We start from the raw sequence: 26,189 nt of genomic DNA on the forward strand, positions 1-26,189 counted from the left end.
ACTAAGTGGTCCTTCACAGCCTGGGCACTTCACCACACTTAGCGGGTGACAGAGGCGGTGCTTTGTTCTGAATGTTCTGTTAAAAAGGCACTGGGAGGAATTCCAGAGCAACACCGGCCTGGATGGGGCAGGCAGTCACATCTTCTCCTTGCATGGACTTTGGGATGGGTGTCTAAGAGCCAGCTCAGTCCACAAGCCAGCCCCTTGCATTAGCCAGCAGGCAGGACTAGTTAGCATGAGCATTGGGCTGAGCAGGCCCAGAAGTGTGGCTTCACACCAGAGTTGTTTTCTCTCTGGTTAGCCCAAAACGCAAGAAAAGCAAATGTACATGTACTTGTAGCTGTATTCATATGCCTCTTGTGTCTCAGTCTCAGCTCTTTTTATTGCTCTCCTCTTTCTCTGCTCTCCACAAACACTTTCCCCTATAAGACATTTCTAATCTCAGTAAGAAAAATGTTCCATTTGCTGCCTTGGGTCCTTTATTGCCAAGTCTACATGGTGCAGGTTTTCACCGAGTCAGACTTTTTCAGTGATATGGGGCAACCTGTAGGTAAAACCAACTCCTGTGTCTCTCAAACTCCCTGTTGTTCCAAAGCCAAGCTACCTGCCTTCACCTGTCTGTTTTAGCCTTGGTTCATCCCTCAGTCTGCCCCTGAATTCCAGCCGAACCTTATAAGGTTGCATAATGTTTTTCCTTCTTTTTGGGTACATTTCAAATTCAAATTTGGAGTTGCTTCATTCAAGAAGCATTTAAACAAAATATTCAGACATTTCCCCCTTTGTTTTCCTCTTCAGTTGAAGCAGTCCAGAGTTAACTGGAAAATTGTTTTGCTTAATTCAAATCCGTATTTTGGAGGTGCATGGAAGTAGTGCACTTCCTGCTTGCTCTGCTGCTGCATTATTTAATCACTTCACTAGTGATATTTTAATGAAATACCCAGGCAGCTATTTTGTTTTGGTTTTGGGTTTGTTTGTTTTTTTTTTCATTGAAGATAAATATTTTCCTTTTATGAACAAGATAGTTTCCTCAGTGTCTGGTTTTCATTTCTAGGGAATAGTCAGCCAGCTAACAATCTGACTGGCCAGCACTGATTCTGCTCAGCTGGAGATGTTTTGCAGTATGTGCTATCACACAGACCCCACATGGCAACACTTTGTACAACAGCCAAAAAAAGACAGGCAGAAGAGGGCATGTGACAGTAAATCCCATCATCTGAAGAGTCCCCAGAGACTCTTCAGAGAAGGGAACATTCCTTACGCATGTTACACAAAGGCCCGAAAGGTGATGAGTGACACTTCCCACTTTCATTTCTTTGGGAAGATTCAGTGTCATCACATATGTCTCTCCTTTGCCACTAGTGTTTGACTATTTCCCCACAGAAAGTAAAGTGCCAGCTCACTCTTTACCATTCTCTATCTCTTAATGATCAATTATTTTTAATTGGAACCTCTTGCATTGTGCTGAATCTTAAGAGGCCGCCATCAAGATCAGGGCTCCAACAAGATGGGAACAGTACCAACACATGTGTGGGGACAATGGAGACTTTTTTTTTTTGTCCCAAAGAGCATGATCATATTTAGAGAAAGGCAGAAAAAGAAATGGAGGTAAGGATGATTGGAAGAATTTTCAGACATGGGCAAGTTTAGGAAACCTATGACTGTCTCCTGACTTCTAGTCTGGGGCCCTGTCTGCTGGCACACACTGCTTCTCATTTACTAATAAAACTGTCATTGTCTGTGCAGAATTACATGTAAGGTTAAATAAGATAGGCTGGTATTGCTACAAAGAACTTTATCAGCTAAATAAGATGCAGCCAGGGAGATGAAGCTGAAAGATTGGAGCTTGTGAAAATAATGATTTTCATGACACAGTCCTTCACAGGCTTATCTTTGTGCATATAACTCATAAATTCATAAATCTCAAAGACAGAAAATGAGATCACTGGGGGCAATGATGCAAAGTTCTGTCCTTCATAACAAGGCAAAACTATCCACCTATTAATTAATCTTTGCAGGTAAGGGGTTTCTTACCAGAAAACAGCCACAGTTTGTGGCTCAAAGTAACTGTAAAGCATGGTCTTTTAAATTTTACAGCATTCAGATGCAGGACTTTGGTTTAGCCTGCCATAAAGGCAGAAAGCTGATGTGAGTTTTGGTCTGAGCTCTGGAAACCCAGCCCACCTCCTGCCCCTTCTTGGAAGAGGAATATGGTTCAGGCCCAGGCGCCGTTTACCCCCTTTGCACGTGGGTGTGGTTTGGTCTCTTCCCGTGGTCGCTGTGAGCTGCTTTAGAGAGGCCAGATCTTTGCCTTCATCTGCTTTGGGCCTGAATTCTTTAGCTGTCATGAGAGTTGTTTCTGCAAATCCAATAGCTGATTTATCATCTTCAGAGAGCAGAATGTGTAAAGAAAAACAGCATGAGTAGATCCTCTCTCTAGAAGGTTTTCTATCCACTCACATAATCCCGCTTGGTTCCAGCCTGGTATGCATAGCTGTGTAAGGGTGTCAAATGACATCCCTTTTACTGGCTGTTGGCCCTAATGGAATGCTGCTTTGCACATCTCGTAAAGTAAGGACAGGAAATGCTGCCTGAGACTTTTACATCTTGCCTGTAATTAAAATATAAAATTAAAAAATTGAGAGGCAAGAGCATTCCAAATAAGAAATGCTCTTTTCATCATGAAATAAATAAAAAAGATTCCATCTTTACATTTAGTTTTTTACCCTTTCTGAAGACTTACTTGCTTTAGATAATCAAAGCTGGCTTTGAACTAGCACACAGAAAAAATCTTTTTTTTTTTCCTTTAAAAATAGCCCTATAGATATATATACATATCACAGCCTTTCGTTCCTTTTATAGACGGTTTAATTTTCTGTGAGAATGTGAAAGTTCTGAGCAATCCAGAGCTCAGGCAGGCAACACAACAAACACAGGGAACAAGGATTAGCCACACTATTGCAATTAACACCAGTGTTTAATTAGCAGACAGCTGCATTGGGCAAGGGCCTTTTGATTTTCTCTCTTCACTGGGCTTTTGATGAGATTTACCTACAGTTGTAACTTCCAGTCGTTGCACTGACATGCACTCACGCTACACATGCACGCACACGGATACACGCACCCCACATGGAAAATTTGTGGAAGGAAGGCATGTCAGGCAACTGATCTGATTTGTGCTTTAGATAAATATTTTTGGAAGTATCTCCCTTTGACTGTCTTCCATAAAAAACTCTTAAAGTTATGTTTTTGTTTGTTGGGGAGGGGGAATTATATAGTACGAAAACCTGATGTGTGATGAAGGTGGGTGGGTGCAGAAGCCTGCCAGGGGCAAGGCTGGCATCAAGGCAACACAAAACATTTATCCCAGTCAGCTTAGATGCCTCTGTGTTTCATTGGTGAAAGAAGTATAGTAGTCTCATGCTGTTCCCTGTTGTTGAGGCAGGAAGATGTCCAAACAGCCAACTAATCCTTCTACTTGGCCATCTTTAGTAAAGACAAAAATGTTGTTGGAGGTCATGGTATCAGAAAGAAACTGTTGAGGAACTAAGAGATGAAGTGAAAACGTGGCAGGGAAGGTGAGTTCTTACTGCCAAGGGCTTGGATGAAACCTTGGCTTTAGGCCTCCTGCTGTGATTTAGATCCCACTTGCAGCAAGCTGAAGTGAATGGTACTGATTTAAAGAGGGACAGCAGAGTTGTCATGGAGCCTATTGATAATAAATTTGTTTATAGCATATAGAAAACGAGAGCTTGAGAAGTACTGGAAGAGTTAAGCACGCTACAGTACCAGCACAGATGGGCCCAAACACTAATCTCTGCTTTGCCTAAGCACCAGTATAACACAAGTCCATTTTGTTTGAGTGTAGTCAACAGCTGTTGATTTTCATGCATGCCCAGGTCAGTGTAGTTTTCTATGTACCTAGCTTGCCTCTTTATACCCTCTCACACCTTATATTTGAACCCTGGCCAGAGTGATACTCCTGTGAAAGCACGTGCTCAGCCTGACTAGTTTTAGATAAGATATTGGAAACATACACATAATTTATTCTAGCATTAATCTGGCATTCTCTAAAACAGAATCTACTCGTATAACATGAGAATGTGGGACAAAGACCTAACAGAGTTATTTATACAAACCCTATTATAATTGTATTTAGTTTCTTCTGATTTTGAGAGTATTAATTTTCACGAGGTCCCTATAAAATATGGAAGTGTCCCTGTTCCAATTTTACAGACAAGGAATTAGAGCCAGAGACAAGATTTTCTAGTCAATTACCAAGTTATGCACCTGGGAATTTAAATGCTTGTGAAAAGTGCTTTCGATGTAACCTGCCTCCATCTTTAGCTGCCTGAATACTGCTGAAAGTCTTGCTGTATGGGATCTGTCCACCATCTGTGTCAGTGAAGGTAATCAAGCACTTGTCTTCCAAATCCTAGATTAGTGCCTACTTGCTAGAAGACTCTTTTGTGTCCATCTGGGCCAGATAATATATTTTTTCTTCTACTACAACTCTTGGCAGAATTCTCTGTTCACCACAAACTTTTTCAAGTCCCTCGGTGTGTGAGCCTGAGGGAAAGGACAGTATGGTGAGAACAACCTTTTTCCTTGCCTGCCCTGAGAATGACATTGGCTTCCTGCAGATGGGTTTGAGAACAGTGCTAGAATTGCCAATACTTCCAGTAAAGCTGGAGGTAGGGGAGAACTGGGCCTCTTCATTTTCTTCTTTCTTTCTAGTTCTCATCCTGGTCTTTGGGATCCTAGTGTTAATAGTAAGGTTATGGCTACCCTGCTGGCCACACAATGAGGTTAATTTCCAAGACCTGTGCAGCCAAAGCCTACTCATATAGACTTCTCCTCTAGGCAGCAGACACTGATTTTCCATCTGTATTTGTAAGAGCAACGAGCTTAAGCGAAGGATTGCCTATTACCAACCCAAGTTGTGATGCAGCTGGAGCAGCCAAAATGAACAAGTTGTTGCTAGCAGGATTTCTTGACTAATATGGATTAGCGATCTCCCCCAATTCACAATTGTTATTTAAAAATGTGCTCTAGGCCCTGCTTATTCCTGCTTTTTATCCATATTCTCATTTATCCCAGCCCCATAGTTTCCTGGTTAGACTGGCTGTACAGAGAGGAGCAAGTGAATATGTGCTCATGACCCTGTTTGGGCCTGTTTGTTCTCACTGGACATCATTCAGTCAAATCCTATTTGGCTGCAGCTGTGGTAACACTGTGTTTGGGCCCAGTCTTTACCTGAATTAGGAGAAAGTGCTGTCAGTGCCTTACTTCCCCTGATCTGGTTTTGAGACAAGCAGTGCCCATCCACCCACACCAGACAGCCTCGAACCTTAAACAGCAAAACCCTCTCCATCCCCCTCTGACTGCAGCACCAACTGGTGCAGCAGTCTGAGCAGCATGAAACTCTGATGTACATGTTTTAGTTTTACAGTCTGAGCATCATTTTAGTCAAAGTGTGTCAGTTCTAAGTGGGGCGTTTGGGAACATGCCATGACTGTATTTATTCCCTCAATCCTATATTATCCTGTGCAGTGTTGTAGCTGCCAAAACCACACACTCATGTTGGCATGAAACAATTATCCTGGTTTATATAGAGCAGGCTTGGCAATAGTCTATCTCGATGAACAGTTGTAGTGCTGAAGATTCAGAGTCATCTTTTCCTCTCGCTCGAAGCAACAGACCAAATTTCTTTCAGCTGGATTCAGGGGTTTAAAAAATAAAATGAGTACAAGGCCAGTATGAAGAGCAGGGTGTATATGAACTACCTGTAAGGTCTGAAAGGAAATAAGAATGAGATGGAGAAAAAAAAAAAAGACTATTTAAGATACAAGCTAGTAATTTTGTTTCTAAGCCCATGTAAAATTATAAGTAATGTTTACTGTTGCCAGTTGGTGAACACAGAGATGTGTGGTTTTTACTTGCATGCAAAGCTATTGGTTGTGGGTGAAATACTAAGACAAAAACATTAAATCTCTGGTGTGGGTATTCCACCAAAAATAAACCCAAACAAACACTGACTTATTATAAAAGCACTTTTTTTCTGGAAACAAACATTCAGTTGCTGCTGCTGTTTGTGAACTCTAGAACTGTTCAAACCTCCTGTTTAACTTGCCTGAAACAATAATACTTTATTTTAGAAAGTTATGCAAATGTCTCTGAAACTTAAGAAGAGGTGTTTATATAGTTTTCATAAAAACGGTGTAAACTTGCAGGGATATTGATCAATGATAACTACTGCTTGCTAAGGTCTTGTGAACCAAAAATGCTGCATAGACAACAGTCAAAGGTAAAGAGTAGGAAACCTCTCTTAATCTTAAAAAAATGTAACTGAAAGTGGACTTAAATTTCAGTTGAAGAAAAAACATTTTGCAGTGATTATCAAAGGTTAGTAAAGGCCTATTTTTCCTCCTTTTCTCCAGGCAGCTTCACTAAGAGATTTTTTGATTTGCGCTCTATTATGAAAGTAACCACTGCTTTGTTATCAGAGGGGCAATAGAGATTTTTGTTCTAGAGGGCCAGACACTATCACTACTTGAAATTCTCCAAATTGTTTCCACCGTGAGCAAATTCAGTCTCGATGTGAGTCACATCCGCTTAAAAGTGAATATCATTTGTTTCTACTTTACACCAGCATCAGACTTCACCTACAATTTCAAATTTTAAAAATCATCCTAAATCACAGGGTTTAGATAGTTTTGCAAAAGTGACTTTAAAACCAGAAGCACCTAATAGGAAATACTGAAATAAAAGCATTCAGCTTTAGCCATTTCTGGTGGAAACAGAGACGTTTGCTTTCAGATATGAATGCCTCTAGAACTAAAAAAAGTCTATATGAGGTTTTCCACGTATGGACAAAGAAGCAGCGCTCACAGGTAGCTGCAGTTTCTCCCCCCGCGAGCAGGGATGGGTGGTGAGTGGAGAGCAGGGGGCCGGGCCGCCTGCCTGAGGCGCGGGCTGAGCTGCCCGGGATGTCCTAAGGGTTACTTGCATGTTTAGCGCCGCAGCTGTGGCTGCACAGCACAGGGGTGTCAGTCACTCCACTGCTGCCGCCGACTCCCAGCCCTGCAGAGCGCAAGCTGTTCCAGCCGTTCCATCGCTCTGGCCGGCACTGATGGATTAATGGGAGGAAATGTTTATAGAACGGTTCAGGTTTCCTAAGAGAGTGGAATGAAATCCCCCTCAGCAATGATCAGCAAGCTCAGGTCATGGAGCAGTTTGAAGAAGCCTGACTGGCAGGAATGCAAAGGTTTTTTCAAAAAGGAAACTTGACAAGTGAGTGATTCTGGGGAGCAGCGAGAGGTGTTTTCAAATAAAAGATGTGGCTTTTCTAGAGAGGTAGCATGAATGGGGCTAGCTCTTAAAAGAACTTTTAAATCACTAGTTCGTACTCTGTAAATGTAAAAGGTTAAGTTTGAGGGCACGGTGTTTAAATAAAATAGTGCCCTCAAAGTGCACCTCTTACATACTATGCTTAGTAAATGAAACCATATTGCTGTGCTATCACAGCTACTATGATGGCATCTAGCTAAGGCGTCGTAGGTCTCTTCTGTAACTTAAATTTTAGTATAGGCATAGTTTAAGTTACAGGAAGGGTGATGAACCAGATGAGGAGGCTGAAATCATTGTGTGAAATGAAAAATCATCATTTCACAGGTGTACTTTTCTGTTTGTTGGGGCACTTTCCATGATTCTAGCAACACAGCTTGAGATCTAAACATTCATTTCAGTTTAAAAAATTTAGTAAAATAGACCATTCCATTGAAGCTATCAGCTTTCAGATGACTGTGATAAGAAAGAATGTAGGCTTCAGGCTAGCTATTAAGATTAAAGTAAAATTCACCTGAACAAAACTGCAGCTAGAGAAGGTGCTGTGGGGGAAGAAAAAAAAAAAAAAAAAAAGCCCGTTCAAGACACTGCTCTTTGAAAGCCACTGAAAAGGACCTAGTCCTTAGTGATTCCCTAGGACACTCCTCCAGTCAAAGTGAGGATTTAATTTACAGCACTTGTAGCACCCTCCAGTTCTCAATCCCCAAGTTCCTTTGGAATGGGAAGAGAGCATTATCCTTAATTTCTAGATAAGGAACTGGTTTATCAGCTTGCCCTCAGCAAGAGGCAGAGCCTGGAAGAAAACTTGGCTAAGATGCAAGTACCTCAAGTGAGGGCAGACATTTGAAACCAGCTATCTCAAAATGTGCTCTTCTATTGTGAGGGGCTGGTAATCAGAACGGCCAGTTTCAAGTCACAGCTGAGTTTCTGGTCAATGCATTCACCAAAAAGTCTCTTGCATCTCCCATAACAAAGTGGGGCTGAAAACACTACTCGCAGAGCTTCCCCCCATTCTAAAACCTGCCAAGTGTTCGAAGACTGAAAGAACTTCATTAGAGTCCTTGTATTAAAAATTATTTATTTAGTGATCTGTACATGGGGTGAAGCAGGGCCTCATACAGACCTTCAAAAAAAATCAAGTAAAAACATAAATACATATTTTCTTACAAAAATGAGATTTACAAAATATACATACTGCACTTGTCTTACACACTTTTGTTTTTCTTCTTCCACGTGCACGTTATAAGAGACAAAACCCCAAGCCCTGCAAGTCTGAAATCAGATCTACTGAAGGATTTGGGTGATGAGCCCATTCCTGATGCCCAGACTGCTGGTACGCCCTCAGACAGCAGCAGTCTGTTCCCCCTCACCCTGAACAGTTTTTTTTCTTTTTTAAGTTTCGTTCCAGACACTTTTCCCCAAAAAACGTGAAGAGCAGCTATAGGTTGGAGACTTGCTAAAAATCCAGAATTTCCTATTTTGTCCTTAGACAAGAATATACACACACACATATATACTGATAAAAACAACCCTTCAGTGAATATAAAGGTAAAGTAGTATGTAAAAAATAAAATATGAACAAAACTTAAAAATTTTCAGAATAGAAAAATCTGTCACATTTCAAAAAGAAAACAATGTAGTTGTTGATTAATTTTTGAAAGTTCTTCCTTCCAAGGCGTGATCACTGGAAACTTAACCAGCTGTATTTTAGCCGAAATGAGAAGGGTCCTCACTTGCAGTAACTGCTTGCTTTTAAACCCCAACCCCAGCCCCCTCCTGCACCACGAGTCATTGCCATGCAGCTCAGGGAACCTGAGGAGCAGGCAAAGGGTCCATCGTGAGCCAAAAGGATTCCTCCTGTCCCCAGAATCCGGCTGTGTATTGACTTTGTCTGCAGTGACCTCACTGCAAAGCAGGAGAGAAAGCAGGTTTATGGGAAGGAAAGAAAAAATCCCATCTTTACGTTACATATTTTAATGGCTCTTGTTTTGGCAGGTGCTCTCGGTTAAGCTCTTCTTGCCCTCTAAATCTTGCGTTTCCTTCAGCTTAGAAAAGCGACCCATATTGAACGGTAGGAAAACATCCTGCCTCCTCCTTTTTTCATAAAAGGAATGTTTATTTCTGCGAGCTCCACATCCCAGGGTGAACCTTTTTGTCAGTTTGCCCGTAAAAACCGATCCCATGCTTATGCCTTTCTACATAGAAAACACTTTTGTTTCCCCCTTTGTCTCCTAGAACAAAGGCAAGGGGGAAAAGCCTTCTGCTGAAAAGCAACAAGTCATTTCTTTTCAGGGTGTGGAGTAGCAACCCCCTCCTTCCCCACAGCAGCAAGAACAACAGATTGAGGGCCAAGTTTTTACTTTAAAACAATTACAACAGGTATCACTGAGGTAAAAAGGAACTTGTGAGCTGACAGAACAGAGGCATCTCCCCAGCACACGATCGGGCTGTAGCCGGCTGTGCAGTACTCACGTGATGGCTCCGCCGAGCTGGAAGGAGCAGGCAGCGAGTCAGGCTCAGGAGTTACCCTGCCCGCGCTGCAGTTCGGCCCCGGCAATTCAGGGATTATTGGGCTACTTCTCGGCAGCGGTAGCTCAACAGATCTGGCTTCCCCTCCCTCTTGTCCAAAGCAAGGCAGGGTGATTTTAGTTGGGTTGGAGTTTTTTTTCCTGGACAGGGGTAGCAAGGGGTAGAGAGAAGTAGAGGGACTCCTGGGGTGAAGGACTCTCCTATCCCACCAGTGGCCTCTTTTTCAATCCTCTTCCACTTAGCTGGGCCTAAGCACCACTGAACACAGTTTGACTGATCCTTTATGCGATAATTATTTTTTTTTTTTTTTTCAAACCTTCTGTGAGGAAGAAAAAGTTTGGAAAAGCCTCCCTTCCTCCCTCTTCAGGGAGCCATTGCCCTGCCCTTCTGCCGAGTATCTGTCTCCTCTGCATGTGTGCATGCGTGAGTGTGTGTGTGCCAGAGGGGACAGGGGGGTCTCATACTGCTGTCTCGCCTTTGCTGCCGGTGCTGAGTCTGTGGTAGAAGCGTCGCCAGGACTGAAGGGTTTTGCCAGACCAGATCCAGAAGCCAGTCGTGATCCCAACAATCATGGTCATGAGGTACTTGATCATGAAGACAGTGAAGTCTGGGCTCATAGGAGCAAAGTGGCTGGGACAGGGCACGGCATATGTTTTGCAAGTCTGGAGGAGCCACGTCTTCTCCCAGGTGCCACGGAAGGCCTGCTCATAGAAGTAACATGCCAGGACAATGGTGGCAGGCACCGTGTAGAGGACGCTGAAGACACCAATGCGCACCATCAGCTTCTCCAGCTTCTCCGTCTTGGTGCCATCGTGCTTCATGATGGTGCGGATGCGAAACAAGGACACAAAGCCAGCCAGCAGGAAGGAAGTGCCAATGAAGAGATACACAAACAAGGGTGCCAGCACAAAGCCCCTCAGTGAGTCCACACTGTAGATACCTACGTAACACACCCCACTGAGTACATCCCCGTCCACCTGCCCCATGGCCAAGATGGTGATGGTTTTGACAGCGGGCACAGCCCAGGCAGCCAGGTGGAAATACTGGGAGTTGGCCTCTATGGCCTCGTGGCCCCACTTCATGCCTGCAGCCAGGAACCAGGTGAGGGACAGAATGACCCACCAGATGGAACTGGCCATGCCGAAGAAGTAGAGGATCATGAAGAGGATGGTGCAGCCTTCTTTCTTGGTGCCTTGGGCCACAGTGCGGTAGCCATCCTCAGAGAAGCGCTCCAGACACACCACCCGCTCCTCCAGCAGGAAGCCTGCGGCGTAGGCCACTGCCACCATGAAGTAGCAGCCCGAGAGGAAGATGATGGGCCGCTCCGGGTAGCTGAAACGGCGCATGTCTACCAGGTAGGTGAGCACGGTGAAGAGGGTGGAGGCGCAGCAGAGCACGGACCACACGCCCACCCACAGCCGGGCAAATCGCACCTCCGCCTCCTTGAAGTACATGAGCCCGTTGGGCCGGGCTGGCTCACAGGGGGCCCCGCAGTCCCGCTCCCCCAGGAACCGGTAGCCCAAGTAAGAGGGCACTTTGAGCTGCCGCGGGCAGGAGAAGGAGAAGCCAGAGGGCGGCTGTGGTGGGGTGAGAAAGTCAGGGAGGTAGCCAGCCGTGGGGTGGGCAGTGGCCCCCCGGCCCGCCGCACCGCCAGGCCCTGGTGGGGCATCTGACGTGTTCTGCCCCACGCAGATCTCACCCGCACCGTGGACGGGGAAGTTCTCGCAGCGGAGCCGCTCTGGCCACTGGAAGCCGAACTTGTTCATGAGCGCCTCGCAGCCCTGGCGGGCCCGCTCGCAGAGGGAGCGGCAGGGCGGGATGGCCTGCTCCAGCACGGTGCACACCGGCGCGTACATGGAGCAGAGGAAGAACTTGAGCTCGGGCGAGCACTGCACCTTGACCAGCGGGTAGAACTGGTGCACCTCCAGCCCCGCGTCCTCCTGGTTGGTGTGGCCCAGCAGGTTGGGCAGGATGGTCTGGTTGTAGGCGATATCCGTGCAGAGCGGGATGGAGATGGGCTGGCAGAAACCGTGGTCCGGCACAGAGATGCCCTTCTCGCCGTGGTACTGCTGCGATGCCGCGTCCGCGGGGGTCCCGAGCAGGGCGGCCAGGAGGGCGGCCAGCCCCAGCCAGGGGCGGCTGGCGGCAGCCGCTCCGCCGCATCCTCCTCCAGCCCGCATTGCCGGGGCGGCCGGGGGCGCGGAGAGCCTCGGGGAGTCCTTCAGAGCCGGCCGGCACGACGCCCCAGGGGCATCAGCGCCCGGAGGGCGGCGGCGGGGCCCCTCCGGTGGGGCAGGGGCGCGGCGGCAGGGGGAACGCGGCTCCGCGCCGAAGCTCCGCGACTTTCTTCCTCGGCTCCGGCGCGGCGGCGCTGGCAGCGCGGTGGCGGCGCTTCCCTCGGCGAAAGTTTCCGGAGCTGCTCTCCCCGGAGAAGGCGGCGGCGAGGCAGGAGACGCGCGCGGAGCCCGGCGGCGGCTCCGGCCAGCTCCCCACAGGGTCCCGCGGCGGCGGCGAGGCGGAGGCGCTGCTCCCCGCCCGGCTGCGCGGCCCCGGCGCCGGGGATTTAGGTTACGGCTAAACGGATTATTACCGCGCCCGGCTGAGCCGTGTATTTTACTCCGGGGCTTAAATAACTTTTAAAATCCAATTACTGCGCGATCCTCCCCGCGGCTCGGCTGGGCTCCGCTCCCGACGGACGCCGCTGTGGGCTGTGCGTCCGGGGCAGAGCCGTGCGCCTCCCGCCTCGCTCCGCTCCCGCTCCGCCGCTCCCGGCTCACAAAAAGGCCCCGGCGCGGCGGCCCCGCCCCCGCCGCCGGCCCCATTCACAAACCGCGCTGGGGGCGGGGCCGCGCCCGCCCGCCCGCCAATCGCCGCGCGGGGGGCGGGGCCAGGCGGGGGGAGGGGAGGGGGAGGAGCGCGCGCCAGGGGGAAAAAAAGTTGGGAACAACTTTTTCCCATCCCCGCCGGGCCGGGCCGGGAGGAGCCGCCTGCGGCCCCCACCCCCGCGCTGTAGGGCACAGCCGGGAAGGCGGAGGGGGGGGCCCAGGCAGCTCGCTCAGGGTGGCCCGATGAAACTAAAATTAACTGGCTGCTTTCTGAGCAGGCTTTGAAAATGCGAACAGCTGCCTGTGCCCAGAGTTATTAAAAAAGAAGAAAAAGAAAAAAAAGGGGAACTAAAAACCACAGCGTCCGGGTACATTTGTAGAATGAGCTTCTTGCGTAGTTGGGATGTTCGTGTTTGTGCGCCATCGCCTCCCCCAGCGTGGGGGGGTTTGATTTGTTATCGCAGCATGACCGTTGCTTTTTGCTGGCAGAATAAACGCTTTATTCATGCAGATCTAAGCCCTAGCTGGGGGAAGGCAGCTTTTTTTGAAACGTCCAGTGTTACCTAAGCAGAGAGGAGAAATTTTAAATCCCCATCTGCACTGCTGCAACTCCTTAAGAGACTCGAAAAAGCTGTATAAAAGGAGGAGTTCCTCTGTGAAAGCACCCAGCTTGCCCACAAGAGAGAAAATGGCATAGGTCAGGAGAGGACTGTTACTGCCCTGCCAGGTGATGCTGAGCAGATCTAGAGCTGAGCAGATCCAGAGCTAGAGTGCCGTAAGTTGGCTGAGGACAGAAATGTGGGGTTTGCAGCACAGCTGTGTTTTGAGGTGCACTGCAGAAACATGGGGAGCAGGGACCATCCAGCCAACGTGCAGGCAGAGCATGTCCCCGGCAGCACAGAATGGGGGTGCCTGACAAAAGCTCTGCAACAAGGCCTGCTTTTCCTTCATACTGGCCTGTGGGAGCCTGTGCTCAAAGAAAGACTCCAGCCAAGTGTTATTCAACTTACCCCATCCCTCCCTTGAGGATAGAGGTCCCCCTGAACTGTATTACTCAAATTCTTACTTTTACTCCTTTGCTGAGGACTGTGCTCCTATTAGTAACTGAGCAAATACACCAATCTGTACCTTCCTCTAGGGCAGTTCAAGAGAGCAGGGTTTGGCTTGGAGAACTACAACAGGAATTGTTGGACAAATGTTTCCCATATCCTCTCCTGCTCATAAACAATGTGTCCTCATGACACTAAGATCATGGAGCTGCAGCTTTTGCTACATTTGTTAAAAGAAGTTGACAGTTAGAAACATACTTACTAAAATAAATTTACTGCTCTTTAAGAGGACATTTTTAAAATATAATATTGTGCATATAAAAAAATATGGGAAAGGCTAGCTAGTTATGGCTGCAAAGGTTGTTTCTGGAAAAGAAATAAGTATTTTCTTCGTTCTCAGTTATAGCTGTTTGGGAGTGCCTTGGAGGAACTTCAGTTTTTCAATTTGTTAAGGCTTGTTATCTGAAATTCCTTACTTTTCTACACCCCTAGTGACTAAGCAGGTTTTCGTGATACTCTTCACCTAAATAACCACCCATGGTACAAACTTACATGAACTTGTCTACCCCATTGTTTGTTCTTTGGCTGATAGTAACTTTCAAAAATATTATTCTTTCCAGTTGATTTTTGTTGTTCTTGGTTGGTTGGTTAGTTGGGTTTTTCTTGGGGGGGGGAGTTTGGTTATTGGGGTTTTTTTTCCCTGTCTTTCTGTAATGCTCCATGAGCTGTTGAGTCACCTATCTGTAATAATCAACTTAAAGCCTCTATTTTTCGCTTTGGCTTATGTAGCTGACTTCATCTGCAAAGCATTTTTTGATATCCACTATGAAAAACCTTGGATGAAAGGAGATGTTTCACTGGCAGGCAATGACAATGCAGACAAAGTAAAGCAAACACAAACTTTCTGCCTCATGCATTGCTCGTTCTGACTTCTGTATGTAGAGAAACCAGTTCAGAGTTAGTAAAATTGTATTGCAAGAAACTATCTTCCAGCAACAGGGAGGCAGTGACAGAAACTATTCAGGGTAAGGAATGTCAAATCAAGTGGCAAGACTTTACCTGGGTATTTATTTACAAGACAAGGCAGATGGCATCAGTGGCTACCCCTGTTTTCTACTGGTCCCATTTTTTGCCATTCATCCGAACCGTGGCATGAACAAAAAAGCGACTGGGATCTCTGATACAGGCTATAAACGCTGAGTGGCTCCTTTACACTTATGGACATAATGTAGAATCTGAGTGAAGCCAAAGGGAAAAAAACAAATGTAAGGGTAGGCACAAAGGAAGAAGGATTATGGCCTAGGTTATTTCTTAGGGAGATAAGAAGAGAGTAAACTTATCCCATGGAATGATGCTGCTAGGCCATCCCAGATGGCAGGAATGCGCAACAGGATTTACTAAGATGGATGAAGAAAGTCCCTTGGGCATGTTACCAAATTCCAAGATTTTTTTTTAATTTAGACCCACTGCGAGATGGGAAACAATCACTGAGAGAGGCAATGGCAGCCTCAAAATGGCATACTATAGTGTGAGAAAATGCCAGGCTTTTAGGTCAGTCTAAGACATTCTGACAGCTTTCAGGGGACATTAAAGAAAGAAAGAAAAAAAAAACACAAAGAAAAAGGAAAAGAAAGCAGCATCAAAATTCCAAGATTCTGGAACGCAAGGTTACTCCAAAGCACCCAGAACCTCTGTAAGCAGCATCAGCCACATTTCAAACAACAGCCTGCAAAATTACTTAAATTTCCTCACAACAGGAGGGATTCTCATCAGCACATAAGAGCAGCCACCCTTAGCCAGGTTGTCAGTCACCCAGAAAAAACGTGCTGCACAAGACTTTGCAGCATCTGAGAAGTCCTCTATTGCAACCACATCGCAGTTCAGAAGGATTTCTCTAAAAATCTCCTTACTGCTATTGTTCTGAGAATGCCACATGGCCTACCAGCAATGAACCTTCACAAGCAAAGTCTTGGCAAGTCCAAGATTCCAGAATAAATTTACAGTTTCAGGTGTTGATACCAACTCTGGAGGTGTCTAAGTAGACTACTGTGCATAGGGAGGAATTGTTAGGAACAATTATCTGTCCTTTTACTCATTTAAAAATAAATCCAGTTCAACTTCCAAGTCAAAGTGAGGAGTGGCATCCCTACATGATGCCTTTTTCTGCAGTTTTAAAACCTCCTTAAATGGTGCCAATATAATTTTCCTTGTTTCCTATCCCATCTGATAGAAAACTCTTCCCATGGGGGGAGGGAAATCAAAACAAAACACCCCCTCCCTGCCCCACCACTTATTTTGAGTGCCTGAGGGAGAACATTTTCAGACTACCTGTTGCAAGGCTTCCAGCCCTCCTTACCCTCAGAAGAACAAAGGCCATTGCTTCCCCCTTCTCCTTCCACCTGCAGACACTTGCTGGCCCTCACCTCACTGGCTGTCCTGCTAACCACCTCTGCCAAAGTCCCATGTGATCCCCTGAATTGTGAGATTCGTCCCAGTTAATTATAGTAAACAACTTTTATCACACTTTTAACCTCGACATTTTGAAGCTTACTTACATACAGTCTTACATGATCAGACAGGCTATTGAGCTAAGAACATCAAAATTTGCACTCCCTAAAGCTTAGTGGAGAAATGCCAGGAGCCTGGGGGGAAATTATGCATTTGCCTGTTTTACATAATGATTTGCATAATTAGAAATAAGTTCACATTATTATATCTGCTTGCATTTCTATCAGTCTGATAGATTACTCTCAATTGCATCTTGTTTGAGCTCACCAAAGACATCTAGTCTTTCTGTAAAGAGGCAGGAGAGCCTGGTATTTCACAGGCAGGGAGTGGGGAAGGCAAACCCCTGCCCCCCCCCACGGAACAATTTGAAATTAGATTGGAGATATGAAAAACTGATTGAAAAGAGCATATGGGGAGGGCACGGGTGACAAAAGGAAGGGGATACTGCTGGAGGGGATGTGGTTTCCCATAGTGAGAAAGGTAAAAGCTGGTTGCATCTTGGATTTGTAAGATAATTATTAGTTTATGAAGTAGTGTCCCAAAGGATACAGGGAAGCAGCACTGCCCTCCACATTTATGATCAAATTGGGGAAAACTTCAGGCAACATTCACAAGGATGAGCTATCAGGCCGATTATTGCCTTTGTCTTGCAGATCCATGAATAAGAAAACAGTTGAAGTTGATCAGCTCATCCCCACTCAGCGATTAAGTGAGGACATCAGTTACCTTTTAACCCTTGCATGACACTTTGAATTCCCCTCTTTCTTTAAAATAGATTTAATCTCCTTTCTCACAGTTTTAGGGTTGCAGAGGCCCTTTGGTATAATATGCAGAGAATCCCTCCTTATTTCAATTCCTTAGGCTAGGTGCTTTTTTAACAAGACAAATTCTCTGCTGGCAGCAGTATTATCAGCCGGGTCCTGTCATCATTCTGTCTGGGTGCAGCATATTGCAAAATGAAAAAGGGAAGATTCCAGAAACAGTGGGAAGAGATGACACTTGTGTCTGCTGTCCTCTTTCTGTCAGGGAGTAATATCCTACTCTGAGAATCTGGATTTAGCACAGGCATGTACAAACTTACTATCTGATCCTTAAAATCTTAAAAGGTGCTTCTGACCTGGCATGGTGGGTAGACACTTCCCAGACTGCTTTAGCTGATTTTGGCCAATTCTATATACACTGGGATGTGTGATATATCAGCCTGGGCAGCATCAGGAGAAGAACTGCTTGAGATGGACCTGCCTCAGGCTCCCTGGGCCAGCCACCTTCTCTTGGATGCTTCAGGAGTCACAGTCTCATGGGTGCTCCAGCTTATCCTGAACTTCTCCCAGTGTCTGTGAAAATGAGTCACAGATCTGCAAAAGTCTCAGGCAGAGTCACTCCTTGCTTTGTAACTCTAAAATTATTACAGATCCAAACAAAAATAAATATACCCCTCCCTACCCTGTTCTCATAACAATGCAGTGTTTTTTATGAAGCTGGCTAGTGTCTTTGTGGTTGAAGCTCCCCTTCTCAGAATTATATTCCCTCAGACCTCTCTATCACATCATGGATCCTTGACCTACTTTGGACTCTCTGTCAGATATCCCTATTCCTCCAAAACCCAGTGATTTTGTTCCTTCTCTGTTATTCCTCTTTTGTAACCCCCCCTTTAGTTTTCAAGGCCAAAGACAAGTGCTAGCACCAGATCTCTAGGTACTTCCTGAAGCAGCAGCACAATTACAAAGCCTGGCTGTCTGCAGAAAAGCTAGAGAAAACTGGTTCTCCTTCCTTGTGCCAGCCAATGCCATACAGCTATCATACAGCCGAGTTTCTCAAGTTTGGGCATAAATTTCCCAGTCACCGCAGACGATGCCACGGTACTTGTGAACACTGAATTATGCCTTGCTTCCAGCCCCAGGGTTGGTGTGGACATAGTGACTGGTTGCTCTGATCACCCTGCTGTTTATACCATTTGATTGTGAGGGAATGCTGCAATGGTCAAATGCACTGTGATATGTCTTTTGTCATTTATGCCCAACCTTATTTTACTTTTGTCTTTCTATGGACTCATTCATTTGAGACTGCATCTTAAATCTTCTTTAATGCACAGACTGAAGGCTTGCACTTTTCCTGTTTGAGTCGATGGGAAGTTTTCACTTGTTTCAGTGGAAACAGAAGAGCAGGATGCTCATCAAAGCCCCAAACTTTGTTTACGTAGGAAGAAGAACCAGACTTAGCCCAAAATAAGAGATGGGAAAGACCCATTATATTGCTTAGCCCCTGCTATTACATGTGCTAGTGGTATAATTGGTCTAATTTTAAATGCCTTGAATAATGGGACTATTGCCATCTCTCTTGGGACGTGGTTCTGCCATCTAACAATCATATTGGCAGGAAGCCACTGCCTGATGTTCAAACAAACGGTTTATCTTTGCTTGATTAAGTCTCACTAAAGATGAGTGCAGCCTCCAGGAATATGTTGTTTCCAAAGCTTAGAAAACAAGGGAAGAAGAGCTGTTATTCAATACAAAATCTGCCAGATGTCTAAAGAGGCTGAGGAATTCCTAAGCCTCTGTTTACAAAATCCTGTCTCCTCCTCCTGTGAATGCTTAAATTACCAATTGCTGCTACCATCCCATGTTTAGCGTAAAATTTCCTTAACCAACTCCACTTTCAAAATTGGACTGGAAAGAGAAACAAACATTTTAATTACTTTTTTTTCCCCTCTTCTTGACAGGCTCGCATAAATTAACCCTTGTGCTCCACAATTCTAGTTAAACCCTTGAACAGAGTTGTTTCTTCCTTTGGTCCCAGTCACACCTTGCCGAGGTGATTCCCTGCTCTGAGGTCGCATGAAGGTTTGCTGGGTGGGGTTACTGCTTGCTGTATCCCTGCAAGCCCTGGAGATGGGGGATGCTGCTGTATGGAGAATTTCCCTTTCCACAAGACCCAACCTGCATTTCTAAGTAGCAGTGCTGCTAAGGGAGGGGGCAGAGGGCTGACACCAATGCCTACAGACAGCTCTCATCCTGAGGTTTGTGGACCAACATCACATGCTCTCCTTTGCCTTTTTTTAATCAGTCGTTTCTAAACTCTGATTTCCGTCTTGATGTCAGTCTGCATCGACTGCACTCCCTCAGAGCTGGGACCAATGGTGCTCTGAATGGTGCTGGAGATATTCAGCTGATTTCCTTCCTTGGAGGGAGGGGAACCTGAAAGCAGCACTTCAAATAAGCTCCCTCCTCATGGAGTCTCTGCAGGGAATGAGGGCCCATTTTCTTAATTACATGTTCATTAGTATGTTTAGTGCTCTCCTCCCTCTCTTCCCCCAGCCCTGCCACCTGGGAGTTCCTACTATGTTACTGGAAAGCCACAGAGGTTTATTTAAATACCACACAGTCAGATTGGAATGAAAAGCTATGAAGCTTCCCTTCTTTAATACTTTTTGAAATTATTTATGGGCTATGCTTCTTGCCTACGTAGAAGGTGCCTTTTGAGATTCTTGCAAGTCAATGCAGAAATAGCTGTTTGAATTGAGCAATAATTAGAAGCAGATGGAGCAAAGCAAAGCATCAGAGAGATCCCATTCTGCTAAAGAAACACTGCTGTCTGAAATAGATTTCCACTGCATGTAACATTTTCTCATATAGGCTAAAAAGAAATAACGTATCTTATGTCTGGTTTGCACCTACCAAAGCTGGAAAATTCAGAGTAAGGTTGGTCTGCAATTCCACTCGGAATTTAGTCTCAGTCCACACAGTGTTTGCAGCCCCTATATTGGCTGTACCATAGTTACAATTTCTTTTCTTGGCTAGACCTCAGAACAATGGAGATTAAGCTACTTTATGTGACTGCGTGTATGTTTGTATAGAGTTTTTTCCTCAATCTTTAGTGGGTTTTGGTGGTTGTTTTGGTTTGGGGGGGGGGGGTTGTTTGGTTGGTTTTTGGTTTTTTTTCTCGGATTGTTTGGTTTTAAATGATTAAAAATGTTTGTGACTTAAGATACATTATGACCTTTTGTAATCCACAGACTCAGTCTGGGGAAGGTACTCAGAGCTCTCAAATCCTAATTTGCTGCTAAATTCTTATGTGCTTGATGTGGTAGATTGTTTCACTCCTGAGTTCTAAAAATAACAGGTCCTGCTCTCATTGCTCCCACAGATCATCCCTTTGAGTTTAGAGATAACTGGAAACTCTCAGCACCTCAAGGGGAGCCATACAGCACCCAAGCTCAAATTGTAACTCTATTTCTCATTTGCTTTGCTTACACGAGTACAACAGGATGCAGTTTGCTGTCAGGCTTTTGTTGAACCATGTTGTTGGGGTGAGCTGATTTTATTTTGATGATTATAACTTATTGACCTGATAGTGAGCCAAAAAGCCATACTTTGGTCAGCTGCTACATATGTACAATAAAGTCATGATTTTAACGATGGACTCACTCATATTTATGTCGCATTTTTCAATAGGCAGAAATCCATACTACCGTGTCATGGAGACTTCACTAGCCATTTTAGAAAGCAGCAGTGTTTTAAAATTTCAAAGATACAAAATATCTCTGAAAATGTAAATATTGTAGCACTCTGAAGCGTCCTAAGCTTGTGCTACTCCAGTGTGTCTACAAATAAACTTGAGGGTTTCTTCTGAAGCAGAAGTTACTCCTTGAGTAATAATAAAAAAATTATTTTGAAGGAAATCATAAAGGTTGGCAGGTTGCTTGTTTTTTTCCGATGTGAGTGATCCGGGGAGGCCGTGGTGAGCGCCTGCCCCGCGGTGCTGCTTCCGACCTCCTTCGGGGGAGTTGTGTGGGCCGGGCGGGAGCAGGTCCCGCCGGTGGGGCGATAATCGAGCACCGCGGCAAGACCTGAGGGGTAGGAAGTGATGCTGGGAACGCAGCTGATGGCATCCCTCTGTTTGACCCTGACTCCCGGCCCCGGGCTGCTGTGGGTGCAGGGTTTTGCCTGGGGTGTGAAAACCGAAATTCCAGCTGCTGATAGCTATTAAAGTGCGATTGCAGAAGCAGAAATGTTAATGCTGGTGTCTTTGCCAAACTCCTACTAGTTTTAATTTCATAAAGGCTGTTGCTGATGGTGATACTGTAGGAAAACGAGATCTAATATTAAAGCAATGATTTTATGGGCAGAGCAAACAAGTCCTCCAGTAGCATCCTAGAAGCTGCCCCACATGGTGTGTTGGTGATGGTTTCAGTGCTAATCCTGGCAACTCTGTATGGACATTGATAGCATTTTTTTAAGATTATTGATCTGTGGGCATTTGTGAAGTGCTTTAAGCTGTTTTAGCATGAATTTGAGTGCGGCAGCATCACGCCAGTGGCTCCTGGTTAGGGAGGCAGCAGGCTTCTAAAATGCATCATTGCTATAATCCAAGTGCAGTGCAATCCTTGATGCTTTTCTAGGCACAACAGTAAAGGCATTTTCTGCCCAGCGAGCTCTTATTCATGCAAGTTCTCATTGTGGTAGAGAAGGGTGGTGACTCATGAAACAGCTTGTGGAAAGTGGGACGGATGAAGTGGTGACTGTCCCCAGACGTCCCTCTGCCCTGTGCCAGGGATCACTTCCTCCAGGGCAAGGACATCTGCGCTCAGCTCAGAGCCATTCTAGGGCTGCCCTTGGGTGGCTCACTGTGTTAGAGCAGTTCAGATTTGGCACTGGCTGAATTCCCTTCTTTGGGCTGGGTGATCACTGAGGTGATTCCTGGAGCCACATTACTTTTGGCCCAGAGATCACTGTGTGAGGGGCAGCTGCTTGCAGGAGAGCAGCAGGGCAGGGCAGGGTGGTGGGAGCTGCTGCAGCCATCTGATTTTCTTCTGTGCCTGTGACTCAACACTCTCCCTGACCACAAGGGTCAGCTGTTTGTGAGTAAAGTCTATAGGCATAGGTCACTAGATATTATGCAGATACGGTGAGTTTGGGCTCTCTGAAGCAACCTGAGGAGCTCGATAATAGCTATTCACCGGACTCCAAATTTACTCAACAGTTTTTCAGAGAAAGGTTCCATTTTCCAAGTGTTTCTAAGGTAGCTGTGCTTAAAACATCAAAGATCTAAAAATTAGATTTGCTTCAAATGCGTGTATCTTAAAGCTGGATAGTTTTTGTTGTTGTTTGGGCTTTTTAAAGCTAGATTGACTCTCCCATTATGATGTTCTCAGATTCTGGGTGCCCACCACCGGGACTGTGGGTGGGGAGGAGACACAGGCCACTTCTGAGCTTCTTCAGAGGCATTTATCCACCCCAGGAAAGCTACAACTGAAGCCAGACAGATGAGAGCCAACACAAATAGTATTTTGCTGGACTAATTCCCTAGAGTCTGAGGCCTTATTTGCTAATGAGGCCAACTAAAAAATCCAAGAACTGGCATGGGTGTTGTATAAACAGTCATCATTGCTTCTGTCCATCTTTAAAAGTATTGATTTGAAGGTACATATTTTTCACCATATTTTTATCAAAATAACTTTTGAAAATAATTCCTCGCTGAAAACCTTCCCAAGAAAATTAAATTTACAGTCAGTATTTGAAGTCATCTCTTTTTCAAACATGATGAAAAAATGGGAATTGGGATTGGAGCTCACGTGGAAGCATCATGGGGGAAAACGCAAAATGTTTCTGAAAAATACTTGAAAAGGGTTTGTATGTGATAGTCTTCTCCTGTTCATGAGCATACAGTTAAAAGAAAAATCAGGTTCATTTTTAATGTAAAAATGCCGAGTGTTTACCTCTATAAACAGAAGCAAACCCAAAAGCTGGGTAACCCCAAATTATATAACCACTGAGCCCAAGCACCCTCCTGACTGGAGGAGGAATTAGTGGCTTGCATAATCAAGCCTGGGGAGCTCATTTTGTCATGCTCAAAGGCCCACAGTGGTGCAACAGTAGGGGTGGAGGGATCAGCAAGCACCAACAATGAATTCCCTTCATTTTTCCAATTTAAGGCCTGAGCAGAGGAAATGCAAAGCTCTTCTTTTTTTTGCTCTCTCCTTCCCCCCCCCTTTTTTCTTTTTTTTTTCTTTTTTTTTTTTTTAAGGGCAGATGAAAAGAACGAAGCAGTAAAGAAGCCAGATTGACACCTGTATCTGTGACAGCTCAGGCAAGGCAAAGAGTGGGAAAGCATCCGCTGGCAGCAATTTGAAACTGTCCCCTTCCTGACTTGGAGGCTTTGACTGATGGTGCAGCTTTGTGCAGCCATATGGTCGAACATCTTGAAGGGCCGGCAAAGAGCTGCTGCTGCCAGCACTGGGAAGGGGAACCAAGTCATTATTGGAAACCAGATCTCCGGGAGAGAGGAGCCATTAGCGCAAAATTTTGCTTCATGCTTGACTGTCCTCTCTGCGCATGGGACCCAGTGTGGCACTGCAGGAGGGAGAGGCCCAGCCTGGCCGCTGGGCACAGCTCTGCCAAGCCAGGGTTAAAAGGAAAAGCTTCTTCCTCAGCACTTAGTGCACAGCTGTGGTCTCTTCATAGTGCAGCATTTCCCTCTTTACACGTGCTCTCAAACGCTCCCTCTTTTTGTTCACCCAAACCCAAATTTGGCTTTGTTATGAACCGCCACATTGGTTCTCCCTTAATTGCAGCACCAGGAGGACGGGACTTGTTCTTCCCAGGCTGCAACTGAGACCCAAGAAGAGCAGAGCTCCCCAGCCAGGGCCCCTGGCAGCCCTGGCGCCCATGTAAAGCAGCACCAGGGCCGGCAAGATAAGAGTTGTAGTGACCACCGTGAGTTCCTGCTTTTCCCTTTTATTACTTGGTACATTACATTTGTTTCCAGCAGAGAAGAGTTTATGTGTGCGTGGCTGCACCGGTTGTGTTGGACCGAGCTCCCTACGTGGTTCTGTGGATGGACTCCGGGGACAGAACTGCACTTCCCCTTAATAAGCTCCTCGCACCGCATTAAAGATAAAAGGGGAAGGGAAATATTTATATTCTGACAAAGCAGCTCTTCCCTTCAGGCTCTTGTTTTATTTATTAGCTTGCTCTGTCCCTCTCTTGCAGTTTTTTCTCTCTATTTCATTGCCTGTGCTCTCTTTTTCTCCTTTCTTCACTAATTTTGTCCCTGGGAGACAGTGACAGCAAAACTTAAGAATCACTGCCCAAGACATCAGATTCATATTGTGTAATTCCCAGTTGACAACTACAACTCCCCCCCATCTTTGTTTTTTAACACAAAGTAATGATTTATGGTGCTTAAACAGTTGAATACATTACATCTGGTTTGCTCCAATTGCTTTAGATGAAACTGTAGAAATAGGGGGAGTTGGGTTTTTGATGGTTGTTGTTGTTTGTTTGTTTTTTATACATTGCAACCCAGATGCTGAATATCCTCCCTTGTTTGTGTACACAGTGGAAACCACTATCATTCTTGTCTGGAGAAGCCCTTACTGAGGCATGACACAGCTAGACTGAGACCTTTCTAACCTCATTCATCAAATACTTCCTTTCCTCTGAGGCCTTATCCTGGGGGACCATTCATTTCCTTCAACTAATATGCCACACGAAAGGAATCTTGGGTAGATTCCGGTGTCTGGCTCTAGCTCTGAATTTGTATAAAGGTTCAAGAAGAAATGCAATATGTGGTATTCTTGTCCATTCTGCTTCTTTTGCTCCTCCTCATACATTGCAGAAAATCCTGTGCTGATTTACAATGTCAGGGGCCATCAGTGTCCATGTTATAATTATTTTTAGAACTATATGTTTCTTGCCATAATCATAATCTCTGCTAAGAGTGAGGCAGCAAAATTAGAGACTTGGTGCCCATAAGCTTCACCTCATTCACATCTTTATGTTTCCGCCTGTTGTCATAGAACTGCAAAATATCTGCAAAACACAGTCTTTAGACCACCACATTGAGTGGTGTAAACTGCAAAGTGCTGAATGAATGTATTGTAGCTGGCTGGGGAACAGACTGTTTTTTATCATTCACAATCCCACCCCCCAAAAAGCACCACAGCTCTGTTTCCAGACTGATCAGGAAGGTAAAGGAATTTGTTAATTGATTTTTCTCCCTCCCGTATCAATTAATGAAGCCAGTCTAGGGAGATGTGAGCTTTTCTTTCTTAGCTAATTAATCCTTTTCCTTTATCTTCACAAATAATGGCAATAAAGCAATTAGCAAAGGATTTACAGGGTGTGGAGCAGTGAGAGATTCCTCTGGCCCCTCTGCAGCTCAAGCTGTTCAGCTCTGCTGCAATTCAGGCTCTCTCTAAAGGGATTTGTGTCCCCCACCCTCTGCGGTGTTGCTGCTGAAAGCCCAGCCTCTTCAAGATGTGAAATCCCCAGCTCGATTTCCCCTAAGGGAAGTTAACAGCTTCGGTGCCAGTCCTTGGCAAAGGCCTCCTCTGGAACAATGGCACCAGCCTTCAAAAGTGGCAGGCGCTGGCTGTCGGTGGCACTGCTGTCACCATAGCCCTGAGCCTGTGGCTCCCAGGGAGGGTGCAGTGGGGCAGGGTGTGCTGAGCAATCCCACCACCTCAATCCTGCCGGAACAGCAGCCCTTCTCCCTCCATCTGCTCTCCTGGTCTTGTCCCCCCATCCCAGCCCACACACAGGCTCTGCCTCCCCAAAAGCCCTCAGCGAGCGGCTCAGCTCTCTCAGTCAGTAGACGAGGGACGTACCTAAGCTGTAAACCCCGCCGGAGAGGAACTACAGAGGAAGGAGCTGCCCTCTCCACCCTGTGACAGTGAGGTGTTGGATGAGTTTTGCTGTTCTCCCCAGAGATTAGGGCTCACCTGAACATCTGTCTCCGAGCTCCCTGACACAGCTGCCGCGATGGTGCCTGCCTTTTGTGGAAAGGACAGCAGCTGCACGGTGGGGGTGCACCGCTGAAGAGAGCACATCTCCGTATGGGCTATTCGCACCCTGACAATGCATCTGTCCCTGTGCTCAACTGCTCGAGTTAGCCTCTGTCAGCAACTGTCCGAGGTTGTTTCCATCCCTTGGAG

General features: G+C 45.8%; 2 protein-coding genes across 3 annotated transcripts in view; one reads left to right on the forward strand and one right to left on the reverse strand.

Annotated features, from left to right (window-relative positions):
* The window catches only part of ALS2 (alsin Rho guanine nucleotide exchange factor ALS2), a 223,144-nt gene that overhangs the window by 65,529 nt on the left and 131,426 nt on the right, over window positions 1-26,189 (forward strand). The window lies entirely within an intron of this gene.
* FZD7 (frizzled class receptor 7) lies at window positions 8,403-12,631 on the reverse strand. Its single transcript, XM_027731544.2, has one exon. The coding sequence runs from the start codon at window positions 12,051-12,053 to the stop codon at window positions 10,332-10,334; it is 1,722 nt and encodes a 573-aa protein (XP_027587345.1). The 5' UTR covers window positions 12,054-12,631; the 3' UTR covers window positions 8,403-10,331.

This window comes from Pipra filicauda, unplaced genomic scaffold, assembly GCF_003945595.2.
Source record: "Pipra filicauda isolate LSUMZ 115617 unplaced genomic scaffold, ASM394559v2 scaffold74_size2892960_pilon, whole genome shotgun sequence".
NCBI classification, from domain to species: domain Eukaryota; kingdom Metazoa; phylum Chordata; class Aves; order Passeriformes; family Pipridae; genus Pipra; species Pipra filicauda.